Genomic DNA, 16,792 nt, shown 5'->3' with positions numbered 1-16,792 from the left:
GACATGTTCACTCACCCTCCATTTGCCAATAACATGAAGTCTCTATTTGTGCCTAACACAAATCAGTCATCAGTCTCTCCCTGTACACACCTACATCCTTCAGAATCTAGCTTCAGCTAGACCCATCCTCTAATTGTTCAAATCTGCTTTTTCTGTTGCTTCCTTCTCTTTGGTCTGTATCTATGCCCAATGGTCTTGCCCTCACCAAGGCTGTCACTCTGTACTTTTCCTTCTCTTCACACCTGCACTTCTAGAATGGGAAGATGACACTTCTTGTCTCTGCCTGCTCCCCAAGCCTCACCCCATTGCCTCTAGTGTCTTCCCTGTTCTGTCCTGGCAACTTACCAGTTGACAAATGACATGGTGTATTTTCAGTCTTCACCCCGCTTGATCTTTCTGCCACATTTATTTAAATAACTCACTCTCACCTCCCATGACTTTTTAAAAGACAGATTTGTTGAAGTATAATTTACATAGGGTAAAATTCACCTACTTTAGAGTGTAATGATTTTGAGTATATTTACAGAGTTGTGCAAAGCATCACTGCACTCCAGTGTTGGTATATATATATTTCCATCACCACAAATAGAGCCTTGGTGCATATTTTTAGTCAATCCTGGCTTCCAGCCCTCAGCCTCAAGCAACCACTGATCTGCTTTCTGTCTCTATAGATTAACTTTATTTGGATAATTCATATAAGTGACATCATCTTGTCTACTTCTTTATCTGTTCCTTCTCCTTCTTCCTCATTTGGTTTTCTGTTCCTGAAGGGTGGTGGATCATGGAGCTCTTACCTGTGCTCTCTCTTTTGGACATTCTATATACTTTCCCTGCAAAATTTGCATCCCCACCTATGGTTTCAATTCACCAATAACAAAAAACAGTTTCTCAGCCCCAGCTGTCTGAGCCCCAGATCAATGCTTTCAACTTCTAATCATACTAATGACCTGTGTTTCCTATAAGCTCCTGAACACAACCAGTTGTCTCGTTTTCAAATATGTTTTTCTTCTGTATTTTGGCATAAATGACCCTGTCATTTTTCAAAAGTCCAAGGTAGAAACTTCACAGTCTTTTCTGAGCCCTCTCTCTCGAGGAGCACATTTTTTGTACAAGGCCCCATGCTTTTCATTCCTGACTTCATTTAATCCTTATAACATTTCTATGTTTAGTTACTATTATGCCTACTTTAAAAATGGGGGGAAATGAGACTGAGAAGTTAGGTATCCAAGATCAAACAGCTAGTAAACATGGAAGCTGAAGTTCAATCCCCAGTCTCCTCCCTTTTGTTTTTTTTCCTATATCAAAGGCCATGCTATCCCTTGTTTATGTATAGGGGCAACCTAAAAGATTTCTGAATCCCCCTCCCCTCTACTTGTGCCTCCTCTTTCTTGGTTCAAGCCCCCATCATCTCTTGCTCAGCTTAAAGAAATTGTCTTCTATCTGTTCTCTCTGCCTCCTTTAATTCTCCCCTACACTCCTTTCAGAAAACGGTCATTCTAAAGCAAATCTGATTGGATTACCTCCTGGCATTCAGATACTACGAAAAATTTAATTTGTGAAACAAAGTATAAATACCTTTACCAAAAATGGATGAAGTATTAAAGTGTATCACTTATCCAAAACATAAACTAGTACTGATTCAAGGGAATTCCTGTACTTACTTACATTCAAGGCTTTTTTGAGAAGTTGGAAAAAGAGGATGAATTAAAGTTTATGTTTTTAGAGTTGTACATTACAGACAGCCCATCAAATTGACACTGATAGAAGTACTGATAGTTGTCATGCTGATTCTGAATCATTGTGATAGCTATCGGTTTTTTCACACTAATGAGAATCTGTCACATCGTGTTGGTTACAGCAGAAACCAAGCTGAAACCTGCTGGCCAGTTTTATCCTGCCACAGTGATCCCTCTAGCTTCTTTCTTAACCGATCAGCTTATGCAACCTGAACTTCACTCACACTAAGAGCTTTTATCATGCTCTGAACCAGTCAGTGTTTTCACACCTGTGCTTTTGCACATGTTATTTCACACCTGTGCTTTTGCACATGTTATTCCTTCCATCTGGGATCTCCTTCTACTCCCTCTCACCCTGGACAATTCTGAAAGACACAGATCAAATGCCACTTCCTTTGGGAAGTTCTTCCCTATTTACTCTGTGTAGAGTTGGTGGTCCCTCTGTGTATACTTGTTTTTGTGTTATGATAATTTGCTTATGGTTCTCTTTCTCCCAGAACTATCTTTGGGAACCCAAGGAAATAAATGCTTAATTCTTACTAGGGAATCTTAAAAGACTCCATGGAGTAGGTAGCATTTTAACTAGTTCATGAAGCATAGGTAGGAGCAGAAAATTAAGGAAAGATCATTCTTGGCTAAGGAAAGAAGCATCAGCAAAACAGAAGCATGAATAAATGGAATATGGGAAATGAGAATAGAACTGTTTCTGAGCACATTTGCAGGATCACCTATTAAGTTCATTTAGATGAAGGATGATGTTAATGCCTTTAAAATATAGTGACTAACCATTGCCTGAAATTTCTCTCCCTGTTAGATTGCTCTTTCAGTCTCATCCTATTGGCTATTAAATATTAATTTAATGCATAAAAGCTTGTGTCAAAAATTTTCTACTATTTCTACATTATCCAATTACCTGTTAATCCATAGTTCTGCAGGTGCATTTGGTTTTATATAAGCTCTGATCAAAGACAGTGATTTAAAATAATCTAGTATTGCTAGCATTGGTTACCAAATGAGGAAATAAAATTTTAGGCAGGTGAAGTAATATACCTTAGTAAGATTAGCTCCTGAGGCAGTTTAATATTAATACTTGCACAGAAAATTAGTAATTGTACTTTTTATTCTGGTTTATCACTGATTAGAAATTGTGATTAATAATCACAAATAATTTTTCACAGGCTTATATTTATTTCTTTCTTTCTGATTTGTATTCCCTGGTTGTATGTGTGTATGTGTGTCATATGTCCTTCTTCTGAATTATAAAACTCAGCTTTAAATGGGGCCACCCTGGTCTTTGACATTAATTGTCCCCAATTGCAAAACATGCACATATATAATACATAAATATGGTTTTGGCTATGGTAAGTAGGTCTTATAGGTAACAAACTTGTCAGCTTAATTTGCTACTGAGGGGTACTCCTGTCTGTCAACAACCTAAATAGATTTGCATGTCTTTGCAGTTAATTGACAATATTGAATAACTATTTAAAAAATTCTGAAATGTTTGGGGCGCCTGGGTGGCTCAGTCGGTTAAGTGTCCGACTTCGGCTCAGGTCATGATCTCGCGGTCCGTGAGTTCAAGCCCTGCGTCGGGCTCTGTGCTGACAGCTTAGAGCCTGGAGCCTGTTTCAGATTCTGTGTCTCCCTCTTTCTCTGACCCTCCCCTGTTCATGCTCTGTCTCTCTCTGTCTCAAAAATAAATAAACGTTAAAAATAAATAAATAAATAAAATAAAAAATTCTGAAATGTCATTTCCATTTGATTTTTAAATAGGCTTTTATTAGCATCTACTGTTATTTTTCTTTAAAAATGTTTTTAAGGAGTGCCTGAGTACCTCAGTTTCTTGAGCATTGGACTCTTGATTTCAACTCAAGTCATGATCTTATGGTTTATGAGTTCAAGCTCTGCATTGGGCTCTGCACTGACAGCATGGAGACTGCTTGGGATTCCCTCTCTCTCTCTCTCTCTCTCTCTCTCTGCCCCTCCCCCGATCATGTGTGTGTTGTTGTTGGTGCACGTGCACACATGTGTGCATACTCTCTCTGTCAAAATAAATAAATAAACTTTAAAAAATGTTTTTAAGTGTTTTTAATTTTCATTTATATTCTCATTTTTTTAAGCTAGAGGAGCAGTGTCAGAGCCTAAAGGAGTTTTACCAAACTGAAATCCCACGGAAGGAAGAGGATGATGCTGAATCCAAGCGTCAGTTTGACTCAGCTGAAAAGCAGTGGCAGCTATTTTTAAACAGGAGCTTTTTAACTCAAGACCTAGGGCTTGAGTTCCTTAATTTAATAAATATGGTAAGAATGATATTAAATGTGTCACACCTTCTGCAAGGATTACTATCAAAGTCAAAATCATAAATTCAAGTTCAACTGTCTGCTAATCAACCTTGCTGGTTTAGGAAGTTTTTTTGTTTGTTTGTTTGTTTTAGCTTTATTCAACCTAGAACAGTCCTAAAGCCCAGCATTTACATGCTTATTTGGTCTTAGACTTCCTATTAATTTATAATGAAGGCTATTTTTTCAGTAAGGATGGATTTTTATTTATTTATTTTTATTTATTTTTTAATTTAATTTTTTTTTAAATTTACATCCGAGTTAGTTAGCATCTAGTGCAACAGTGATTTCAGGAGTAGATTCCTTTTTGCCCCTTACCTATTTAGCCCACCCCCCCCCCCCCCGCCACAGCCCCTCCAATAACCCTCTGTTTGTTCTCCATATTTAAGAGTCTCTTGTGTTTTGTCCCCCTCCCTGTTTTTATATTATTTTTGCTTCCTTCTCCTTATGTTCATCTGTTTTGTATCTTAAAATCCTCATATGAGTGAAGTCATATGATATTTGTCTTTCTCTGACTGAGTAATTTCGCTTAGCATAATACCCTCTAGTTCCGTCTACACAGATATAATGAAGGCTATTTTAACTACTAAGAAGAAAGAGTGACTGTCATCCAAATACAACATTGCCACTATTACACAGAGACCTCAGTAGAGGTTCATGCAAAAGTTCTGTGTTATTTTTTTTTTTTTTAATTTTTTTTTCAATGTTTTTTATTTATTTTTGGGACAGAGAGAGACAGAGCATGAAAGGGGGAGGGGCAGAGAGAGAGGGAGACACAGAATCGGAAACAGGCTCCAGGCTCTGAGCCATCAGCCCAGAGCCCGACGCGGGGCTCGAACTCACGGACCGCGAGATCGTGACCTGGCTGAAGTCGGAGGCTTAACCGACTGCGCCACCCAGGCACCCCTAGTTCTGTGTTATTTTGAGAATATGTAACAAGGTCTTTACAAAATTTCAAGGAGCTTAAGACAATATCTAGGATGAATCATCATTTTGAAAAATTTCATACCATAGCAGATCTTTCCATAATGAAGCTCCATTATATTTAGAAATGTACTCTAAATTTTAGTTAAGTTGTATTTGTAAAATACCCTAGAATCTTTATATCAACCTGTGGCTGATAAAGTTCTCTACAGAGTTTTAAAAAATAGCTACTCCAACTCTCCTTTAATGCCTCAAGTATCTTCCTAATGAAACTGCTCATGTCATTGTTACAAAATCCCAGCTACTAGAAACCTTTTTTTTTTTTTTTTAATGTTAAGCCAAATCTGTCTTTGTATCTGTTTCTGACCCTCTGTAGCTACACAGGGGAAAAAAAAATCACATTTCATTCTTTTTACACATGTAAGTCCTTCAAACATTGAAAACAGTTGCTATGTCTAATCTGAGTTTTTTAGGCAGCTAACCACATATAAATCCTTTCCATCATTTGTGAGACAGTTTCACTTCTCTCTGCATCCTAATTATCCCTCCCAGAATTTTCTATGGTTTGCCAAAATCATTCATGAAATGTAACCAAAAAGTGAGGTACAACATCAACACAAAGTACAACAAAGTGGACATCATTTTTTACTAAGGAGACCTAAGACTATGCTAGCATTTTTAGCAATAATTTCACTTTGCTGATTCATATTAGGCTTGTAATCAAATACAACTCCCATTACATTTTCATTGCAATTCCTGCCAAGCTAGATCACTCCCATCTTATATTGGTCAAGCATTTATCTTTCATATACAAATGTGGGCCTTTATATTTATTTATTACTATTTAATTTCATTTTACCTCTGATTCCATCTTATTAAAGTAAACTTGACCCTGCTATCTACTACATTAGCCATCTTTTCTAAGTTTAAGTCTATATATTTGATAAGTAGGCCTTCTATGGCTGCAAGTAGAGCTTTAATAAAAGTGTCTATGGGGCAAGTTGACGTCCCAACCCATTCAGCAATTGCTTGATTAGACAGTTTTTTTAAACAATCACAGATACTTCCAATGGTACTTTATTTAAACCATTAATTCACAACTTTTTTCCTAAGTCTGTAGTGAGAGAGACAGCTCAAAGAAAGGTCTGCCTACAAAGTATCCTATCCATTACATAAGTATAATTTGACATAAATCAGGTTGGCTCCTTGTGATCAGGGAATTCTTCCCAAAGTGCTTACAAGCTTCTTGATCGATGGTGAAGTTACTGCACTAATTATCAATGTAGGGCTTACCAATCTGTAAATTATGTAGTCCATCCTTTTCCCCCTTGTGAAAACCAGGGCATTCTCCTTTCTCTAACTTTCTGGCACTTTTCTTATTTTCTGTAGATTTGCAAAGATAACTGACATCTGCAATTTTCCCAGTGCTCTGAAATGTGATCAATCTCAGTCTGGAGACTGAATTCATCTGGAAGAATTAGGTTCTGTAACTCTTCTCATCACTCTGAGCAACTCTTTATCTTCTCTAGCTCAACCTTCGTGGTTTGAAGACCATTCTTATTAAGTCTATGTGGGGAAAAAAAGTATTTATAGTGCTGATTTATCTAATACTATTCTTAAGCATCAGAGAAAACTTGCTAAGCAATTCGCCCATGTTCTTATGTTGTACGGGTGCTTACTGTAAAAACTAATTAAGTGATTTTTTCATTTGGAACATTTAGAACATGATTATCTATTGATCTGTCACCTTTCACATTTTTACTTTGTTCGTTATATAGTCTTTAGTCTCTTAATTGTGTACTTCTCTAATTTACACCCAGAAGGAATTCAAATATTTGCAAATTGCATTTTTGTCTATCCTTTTTATTACGACTTCATTTCAGAAATTTACTTTTCAGTTATGAAATTTCCAGTTGTATCTTTTTTTTAATTAGATTTCAATTACCAATACAATTATCTCTCCTGTCCTCTCTACATCTGTCCTGTACTCTCTTGATCATATTAATCATGGGTATTTCAAAGTGTTTGTCAGCTAACTCCAACATCTGAGCCTGGAATTGTTTCTGTTGTCTACTTTTTTCTCTTGGTTTCCAGGCATGTAGCCCTGTGTTGGCAGGACTGGTGAATATTCATCAAATATCAGACATTATGTATAAAACACATGCTTTACCTCAAGGTCCTTAAAAACTGTCATATAATAAAATTCTTCCTTACTGGTAAGAATTAAGATCCACATAATAGTTAACTTTATTGGTTCAGTAACATTCTGAGATAGGAAATCATTGGTAAAGCAAGTAAAACACAGTTTTAATTTCTTCATATTTTTTGGACCATCAGGATTTTAAACAAACATTATTGTTGAAATGTGGTAACCAGTTTGTGGTTGCTAAAGAGGAAGAAGGCCTGCTGGCATTTTCCACTGAATGTTCTGCTCTTGATTGGGTTGCTGTGGCTCATCTTTTCAAGGTTGACACCGAAAATTTTTCAGTTCATCTAAAAAATCATCAAGATCAAAGAAATTGATTTATGTGAGAACTCTGGGCAGACATGTTAATGAAAGTGCTAATTTACTAATATATAGCAGTGAATATCAAGGATGCTATCCAGTATACTGCCTTCCTGTTATCAACGTGTCTGGAAAACAAGACACACCATTCATTGTGCCTGAATCCAAATGGAAAATGGGTAATTTAGTACCCTATTAGATAAGATTATGGCAATTTTTTCCATGCCCCTAAACAGAAGTAGAATGAGTAGCGTGTTTACTAACTAGACCTTGGGCAAATTATTTAATCTTGGTGAGTGGTCAAAATACTCAAGTCTGCCAAGTACATAATCACTCTTCTTGAATCCTGCTAGCTAGATAGCACAAATACTACTGGGCACTCCCTTTTCCAGGCCTCACTAGAATCATACCCTGCTGATTATAGTCGACATTGATATGCTGCAATTTCCAAGTTTACATTAAATTATATATTATATTTTGCTTAATAGTTTCTTAATAATATGTGAAAGATACCCTAACTTTATTTATAGCATCTTTTAAAAAAATATTGTTTGGGATGGGTTCTGCTGAAGTTGTCGGATATCTTTCATGATATATTATCATCTTGTTAACCATAGTTACAGCATATATCATTTTATTTCTGAATCCCCAAATTCATAGGCGAGATCTTATTTAGAACTTGCAATTATATTCTTTTGTAATTAATTGGCACTTTATAATGTCTAAATTAATGTAAAAATATAAATGTGAGATATTAATGTCATTTAAAATAATTTAGAAATAAGATGGTCTGTTAAAATACTCCAGCACACATTCATGACACTGTCTTCTGACTACAATCTAAAAGATCGCTTGACTTCTAGATCCCTAGCTGTAATTGTGATTAGAGTAAAACCTTGGATTATGAGTAACTTGTTCTGCAAGTGTTCCACAAGATGAGCAAACATTTCTAATACATTTTAACTTGATAAACAAGTGATGTCTTGGAGTACAAGTAGGACGTGATGCCGAATGTCACATGATCACAACTGAGCCAATGGTTCTTGAAGTTGGCTTTGATATACAAGTGCTTTGGATTATAAGCATGTTTCCAGAATGAATTACGCTTGCAAACCAAGATTTTACTGTATAGAAATCTATGCACATTTGCTCCTGAGAAATTCAAGGATTTATTGAGAAAGGCTAGCCATCAAAGTAAAAAGCCATTGTTTTGTCAACTAAATATTCTTCTGCATTTTTTTTAATGTTTGCACTCACAAAAAAGTACATGGTTTTACTCTTTACTTCTTTTATTCTTCTGACTGCAATTGAATTTCCCCTGTATAAAACCATTGTTTATAGGCTTTCAAATCAGGCAACCAGAACATGTAGAAATTGGACATGTAGAAATGAAGAGGACTCTGAATTTAGATGTTGTGATTCTGACTAATAGTTTCTTAATAATATGTGAAAGATACCCTAACTTTATTTATAGCAGGGATTTAAAAAATATCGTTTAGGATGGGTTCTGCTGTGTACTATAGGTGCATAATAGAGATAAAAATACAGAGATATATAGATGTACATTTCAGTTCTTACAAAAGGGAGTAGCTTTAAGAACTGCTCACAAAGAAAATTTGAAATAACTGTAGTATATACAATGGGATAGTTGAAAGAGAAAGGCAGACCCCTCATATTTCCTGATGCTGAGACTTTGACATATTCTAATGAGTTATTTAACATTATTTACAATGTTAAAATAAAAGATAGAATATACTTCAAAACTTATGCATTCAAATAATCTTAACTTCAACATTTCTGGATCCTGACACTCATTTAATCACCCCTTAAGCCCCAGGAAATAACCAGACTCTGGCTAGGGGTGGAGAGGGTGGGGAGTCAAACACTACTGGATTTTAAAGTACTCAGGACCTGGTGTCCAAGCATAGACCAGAGGTTCTGAGAGCCCCACTGTGCCTTTACACAAGCATTCCAGATTTGTCTTGATCTCAGAACCATGCTCCGTGGTGGCCATGACAAAGTGTTTGTCTCCTAAAAGAGTGTATACAAAAATTTTGTGTCTCTTGGGGAAGAAAAGCCATTATATGGATTATTAATTTAACAGGCAAAAAAGAATGAAATACTAAATGTGAAAAATGAAGTGCACTTTATGGAGAACACTATGGAAAGCCAGAAGGCAGAAAGAGAAGAACTCAGCCACCTTCGGATGACATGGCAACTTAAAGCCACAGCAAGCAAACCTGTGAAACAGCAGTGGGGAGCATTCAAAGAACAACTTAGAAAGGTACAGGAACATGCATGGATATCATTAAGTCTTAAAAAGGAATGAAATTCTGATGTACACTGCAACATAGAAGAGACTGTAAAACATGATGCTAAGTGAAATAAGGCAGTCACAAAAGGGTAAATGTTGTATGATCCCACCTACAGGAGGTACCCAGAGTCGTCAAATTCGTAAAGAGAGAAAGCAGAATAGAGGTTACTAGGGGCTGAGGGAAGGAGGGAATGGAAGTTCCTGGTAAATGGGTATGGGGTTTCTATTTGGGATGGCAAGAAGTTCTGGAGATGGTGGCAATCGATGCACAGCAATGTGAATGTCCTGATGCCACAAAACTGCACAATTGGCAACTGTTTAAAATGGTAAATTTTGTTATGTGTATTTTACCACAAAACAAAACAAAACAAAACAAAACAAAACAAAACAAAACAAAAAAGTAAAGGAAACCCAGGGCCTGTGCTTTTGTTCGTTGGTAGTTTAGGACCACAGAATCACTTGAGGTAGTGAGTGTTTTCATGGGGACTGAAAAGTTTGATGATGCACCAGTCATCACTGGATTGCCAATGGTGTCCAAGAACATAAACACATAACTATCTAATATATATTTCAGACCACTTACAACTTAAAACTTCTTCAGGAAGCACTTATGCCTGTGTCTGCACTTGACCTTGGAGGGAGCCTCCAGACCATTTTAGGTCTACAGAAAAAATGGAATGAAATGAAGCCTCACCTCCAGGTGAAGAAACAGATTGATGGACTTGGGTGAATGGGAAAAAAAAAATCAAAAACTGTTCAGTTGAGATTTACCTAACTAATTTTAACAGACTGGTGAATTGTTATTTTTTAAACAAAAGCATGGTTTGTCTAAAGCTCCACTTTATTTTTATTTTTTAAATGTTTGTTTATTTATTTTGAGAGAGAGAATGAAAGTGCATGTGCCCACACTAGAGCAGAGGAGGAGCAGAGAGAGAGAGGGAGAGAGAGAATTCCAAGCATGCCCCGTGCTGTCAGCGCAGAGCCTGATATGGGGCTCCATCTCGTGACCCATGAGGTCATGACCTGAGCTGATATCAAGAGTCGGACTCTCAACCAACTGAGCCACCCAGGCACCCCTAAAATTACACTTTAAAAACACATTTTTCTTACTGTTTTTCTGCACTATTCTGTATTTGATGATACACAAATATTCAGGCTACAAAATGCCTAATATATTATCTTAGATTATTTGAATTTACATTAAGCTATCACATATATTCATTCTAATTATTTCCCTATAGACATGTTTTAGATTAAGACATCTCAGAACAAGGGTGAGCAAGCTCTGACACAGAGGCTCTGCTCCCCTTTGTCCTTGAAATCACCACTATGATGTCACCATCCCCATTCACTGGCACCCCAGATTCCTACCACTCTCCCAGGAATCTTTCTGTGCTCTCCCATTCTCCCTCTCAGAGAGCCCTCAGAAGATGAGAGATAAAACCATGAGTCATGTTCCCAGGCCCAGACTGCCCATGCATTCCATACCCTCCACCTCCTGCCGCTCCTAAACCTGATACAGCTGTCAAAAATATTTGCCAGTCATGCTGTCCTCTTGCCTGACTTCTTGTTCTTCACTGCAAAGTTAAGATATCTGCATTGCTGTTGGTTGCTACTTCAAAAATGTTGGCTTTAAAGAATGCCAAATCAGAAGACTGAAGATTCCTTTAGGGAAGATCTATTTCAGATTCTTTTTTTTAAATTTTTTTAACATTTATTTATTTTTGAGAGACAGAGAGAGACAGAGCATGAGTGGGGGAGGGGCAGAGAGAGAGGGAGACACAGACTCCAAAGCAGGCTCCAGGCTATGAGCTGTTAGCACAGAGCTTGACACGAGGCTTGAACTCATGAACCATGAGATCATGACTTGTGCCAAAGTCAGACACTTAACCAGCTGAGCCACCCAAGCACCCCTATTTCAGATTCTTTAAAGGTAAAACTGATAGCATAAAACTACCTCCTACACACACACACACACACACACACACACACACACCCACCATTGTAGCCCATGGTGAAGTCTTTTCTATAAATTCTTAGAAAATTCAATTAGCCTACATGTTAGCTACTTTGATATACCTTGTGTTATATGCCTACTGGCATTTTGTGTATGTATGCATGCACGTGGCCCTGCACATGCATGCATGAGTAAATTCTTCTAAGTCAGGGGCCATTCCCAAGCTTCATTAGTTCTGTCACTGTGGTATGCATATATTTGATGCCCCTATGCTTGATTTCAACTTGAAGACCTTTATTAGCCTACTCTTCTGCAAAGTATTTCCTTAGCCTAAATGATTTCCACTACTTTTCTCCTTGATATAAGCTCCATCCCTGACATTATAGTGGCTTCTTCTTTGAGTTGTCCAGCATTTGCAAGTTCTATCCCAAAATCTGGATTCCTACAAGGGGTATCTGAGTGGTCCTAGGGAAAAGGAAGCTGCTTTATCCCTCTCTACATGTGGTGTCTATTTGTGGATTCTGGGATGACCATTTTTAAAGTAGCATATCTACCACATTGCTCAGCTGGTAGTTCATTCTGATCATTCTGTTATCATGAGGGACAAATAATTCCCCCAATGTATTTTTAGACTTGTCTTCTCTTGATGTTTTTATCATACTGATTCTAGTTTACATTAAATATCAGAGATGATCATGGCTTCATAAAATATCTAAAATACATTCATTTAATAGATAACTGGAGGATTTGGTGTGCCACAGAAATATGTGACTTTCTATTTCACCACCTAGCTTTGAAACATGTTTTTTGCATTTATAGCAATTTTTTTTTAATTTCTAAGAAGATGGGAATAGAATAATGTATCCTTAGCATCAAACACAAAGCCTGGATTTGCAAGGATGGGGTGGGGCTGACAATAAATAACAGTTAGCAAATGAGAGAATAGTGATTGAGACCTTCCTATAGTCAGTTATAAAGGAAAAAGTTATCTAAAAGCTGGATATCTTTTATTTCTTTCAACTTCTTTAGCAACTGAACGTTGAAGTTCAATACATTGTAAAAGAATCAGAAGAGTTAACTGGCAAAGGAGCCCCTGTGAAAGAGAAGTCTCAACAACTGAAGGAGCTTATTCACCTCCATCAAAAACAGAAAGAGAGAATCCAAGATTATGAGGATATCCTGTACAAGGTAGTCCAATTCCATCAAGTTAAGGAAAAGGTAGGACTTGTCATGGATATCTGGAAGACCCTCAGCTCTATTTTTTTTATTATTTATTTATTTATTTATTTGAGAGAAAGAAAGAGAGAGAGAGAGAGAGAGAGCAAGTGAGCAGTGGAACGGGCAGAGAGAGAGAATCTCAAGCAGGTTCTATGCCCAGCGTGGAGCCCAAGGTGGGGTTCGATCTCATGACTGTCATATCATGATCTGAACCAAAATCAAGAGTCATATGCTTAACCAGGTGCCCCAAGACCCTCAGTTTTAAATTATGAAATTAGAAGGGCACCTGAGTGGCTCAGTCAGTTAAGCAGTGAACTCTTGATTTCAGCTTAGGTCATGATCTCATGGTTCACGAGATCAAGTTCCACATCAGGCTCGCACTGACAGCGCATGGAGCCTACTTCTGATTCTCTGTTTCCCTCTCTCTCTGACTCTCCCTGGTTCGCACTTGTTCTCAAAATAAAGAAATAAACTTTAAACTATGAAATTAGAAATAAATTATTGTGTAATAAAGGCCAAGTTGCTTTTTCTGGTATCTGAAGTTTTCCACAATCTGGCCTTTAACTTTTTCTCACTAGCTTCTATCCTCCCTTACATTCCAGCCAAACTGAGCTTTTGTTTGTCCCTTAAAGATGATGCACACCTTCCTCTCTCCAAGCCTTGACTCTCAGGCTGCTATTATCTGACAGGTCCTTTTTGCTCTTCTCTACTATTTAAACTCTATCCTTGCTTCCAACAAGCCTACCTTACTTGGAGTGATTTGTTTCTTTTCTAAATTCCCAGAACTTTCATAGTTTATCTCACACATCTGTCATTTTTAGTATCTTGATTCTTAATTACTTTCTCCCTTCAAGTGTAAGCTCTCTGAGGAAAGAAAATAAATTCATGTGTTTTTTGGGGGTTTTTTTTTTGTATCTTAAGTACTTGACATTAAGGAGTGCTTAGTACAGGTTCAAGTTATTAGCTTCTACTTTCTTTTAAATGTTTACTTATTTATTTTTGAGAGAGAGAGACAGCAGGGAGCAGCAGAGACAAAGGGAGAGAGAGAGAATCCCAAGCAGGCTCTGCATTGTCAGTGTAGAGCCTGATGAGGGGCTCAAACTCACAAACTGTGAGATCTTGACCTGAGCCCAAATCAAGAGTCAGATGCTTAGCCAAACAAGCCACCCAGGCATCACGTTATTAGTTTCTATTAACATAAAATGGAGATGTGTTGATATCCCTTTAAAACAGCCTCTGAATTTACTCGGATCACAAGCCTAGATCTTGCAAAGGTTTTAGGCTATGACCTTCTTTAACAGAACTGGTAGTATTAGTTCCTCAATTTTACCCTCTTGGTTTGAAGCCCTGTAACATTTATTTGTCTATAACACTAGTAATTATAGATGGGCTTGGCAACATTTTGACCAGGTAGTAAAATCGGTTATAGGAAGTAGGCTTTTTGTTTAAAAAAAAAATCTGTCTTCCTGAAAATATGAAACCCATGTTAATTGTTAACATCCTAAATTTCAGCTGGGTCATCTCATCAAATCAAGAGAAATGGAGTTTTTAGAACAGCCAAAGGAGCTGGAGGATGGCCACGAAGCCCAGGTTCAGCTCAGTCGCTCTCAGGAGAAGCAGGCACATATTGAGCAGCTCTATAAACTGGCCCTTTCCCTGGGAGTGGACATCATCTCTTCAGTACAGCGACCTGTAAGCAACTTAGAACACCATCATTCATATCTAACTAAAGCTGAGAGTTGGGTTATAATATCAATGAAACCAGGCAGATGGCCTAGTACATGTTAAGTTAAAAAATACATTAAGCCACTGGATAGTTATTTGTGGTGAATGTCTACCACCTATAACAAAAGAAAAAATATTTAAGGAGAAAATCTGTTTATACAAGTCTTGTTTTATACACCTATTCTCATGCTAATTAAAAATAGAATTGTAGAGTTGTGTTGTCTAATATGGCAGTCAATTTTTCACCTTTGAAATGTGCCTAATGCAATGAAAGAACTGAACTTCTAATTTTATTTATTTTTAATTAATTTAAAAATTTTAAACTGACAGTGTAATTATGGGAAAACTTTTATGTATGTTGGGAACAGCTTGGGTATGTGAATCTACATTTTAAGTTACCAACTATGAAATTTGAATACAGATCAAGTATTTCTGACAGAAGTTTAGCAACAATTAACTAGATTTCAAAGACTTAGTATAAAAACTGTATTAATATTTTCTACATTTGGTTACATATATTTTAATATGTATCATCATTTTAGATGATATTTGGACATATTTGGTCTAACAATTCACATTATGAAGATGAATTTCACCTGTTTCTTTCTTACTTTTTAATATGACTACTACAAAATTTTAAATTATTCATGTGGCTCAGATTATATTTTGATTGGACCAATGCTGCTTTAGCATTTCAGATCTGGAAGGTATTCTAGACATAAGCCAGCCCACAACACTCATTTTATAAAAGAAGCATCTGAGGCCCAGAGAAGCTGCTTAAGCCATGAAAACTCAGAATGGAGGAGCCTCCTGGCTTTGCAGAAGGCTTGGGCACCAGTCATTGGACATGCTTTATGCCAGTGGACTGACATTAACAAAGGAGCCTAAAAGAGAAGAAAATATTTCCAGATCAAATTTTTCTAAATAATATATTGGACTCTGATTTTAAAAAAATCCCTTTCTAAATTCCTAAGTTTAGTGAGAAAAGATTGTTTTTTCTATCCAATATGTATAACATTAATAAATCATAATGGTCAATTTTATTTCAAAGTTCATTAAGATATCCATATTAAACTATATGGAATGCAAAGAACGTAATTTTTTTAAGCTAAAAGACAGAAATACAAAATAGAATCAGTTTTTACCAAGAAGGAACTTTCTTTTTAAAGAGTTTTATTTTATTAGTAAAGATATTACAAAAAAAAAGTAAGACGTCTCACTTTGCACAAATAATATAAATTGTTCTCTAACTCTTGTCTGCCTTGGCCTCAGCAGCCCTCTGTGCTGAGCAGAGATTGGTGCACTTCCATAATGAATCTGAGGTTAAGTTCAAGTTGACAGGAAAATTATAGTGCAGAAGCTGAAGGTTTCCGATGCATATTTTATGCTTTTGAAGTAAAAATTATACCTTATAATAAACGACATCTTTGAAGACTTGAGTGTGATGAGCAAATCTTCAAAACTTAAGTTTCAAGACTGGAAATACAATGGTTTGCCTTCCCTGACATGTTGGTGTCTGGCTTCTTTCTGAAATCATTACAGCATATTCAGATATGCTTGAGGTAAAGTAAACCAGGAACCTAGTTTTTAATGTCCTCTATGAGTTTCATAATGCAGGTAAATAGCACATCCGTCTCATTGCTGTTTTGCCCGTTCCCTTTGTCACTTGCACTTCCGTTCCATTTTCAGAACTGCTCTAACATTTCTGCCAAGAACCTGCAGCAGCAGCTGGACGTCCTTGAGGGGGATGGTGTGAACTTGCGTGCCAAAGCCGAGGAATATGAACGGACCCTGATCCGCTGCTTGGAGTACTGCACCACAAGGGACAATATAAATGAGGTGGGGTGGTGGGAGTGAGCAGCGATATTGCCAGAAGTTGCTCTGAACCTAAAGCATGTGGCTCAAGTGTCTGCACCCATGCACACACAATCAGGCGACCATTTATTCAATGTTGACCTTTAATCTACCAAGCAATAGTCTCAGGGCTCTGAAAGTTTGAGTAAATTTCAAGCACCCAAGTCAGTATGTTGTCAATGAATAGAAAAACCTAGAATGTACCATTATGGCCTTTTG

General features: G+C 37.0%; 1 protein-coding gene across 2 annotated transcripts in view; it reads left to right on the top strand.

Moving 5' to 3' along the window:
• The window catches only part of CCDC141 (coiled-coil domain containing 141), a 228,886-nt gene that overhangs the window by 172,842 nt on the left and 39,252 nt on the right, over nucleotides 1-16,792 (top strand). For both annotated transcript variants that reach the window (XM_042949270.1, XM_042949269.1), the window contains 6 exons: nucleotides 3,857-4,036; nucleotides 9,610-9,789; nucleotides 10,394-10,519; nucleotides 12,806-12,994; nucleotides 14,507-14,686; nucleotides 16,409-16,558. In XM_042949270.1, the coding sequence (XP_042805204.1) occupies nucleotides 3,857-4,036; nucleotides 9,610-9,789; nucleotides 10,394-10,519; nucleotides 12,806-12,994; nucleotides 14,507-14,686; nucleotides 16,409-16,558 (1,005 nt within the window). The remainder of the gene's footprint in view (nucleotides 1-3,856; nucleotides 4,037-9,609; nucleotides 9,790-10,393; nucleotides 10,520-12,805; nucleotides 12,995-14,506; nucleotides 14,687-16,408; nucleotides 16,559-16,792) is intronic.

Source organism: Panthera leo, chromosome C1, assembly GCF_018350215.1.
Source record: "Panthera leo isolate Ple1 chromosome C1, P.leo_Ple1_pat1.1, whole genome shotgun sequence".
Taxonomy (NCBI): Eukaryota; Metazoa; Chordata; class Mammalia; order Carnivora; family Felidae; genus Panthera; species Panthera leo.
This window is presented reverse-complemented; position numbering and strand designations above follow the sequence as displayed.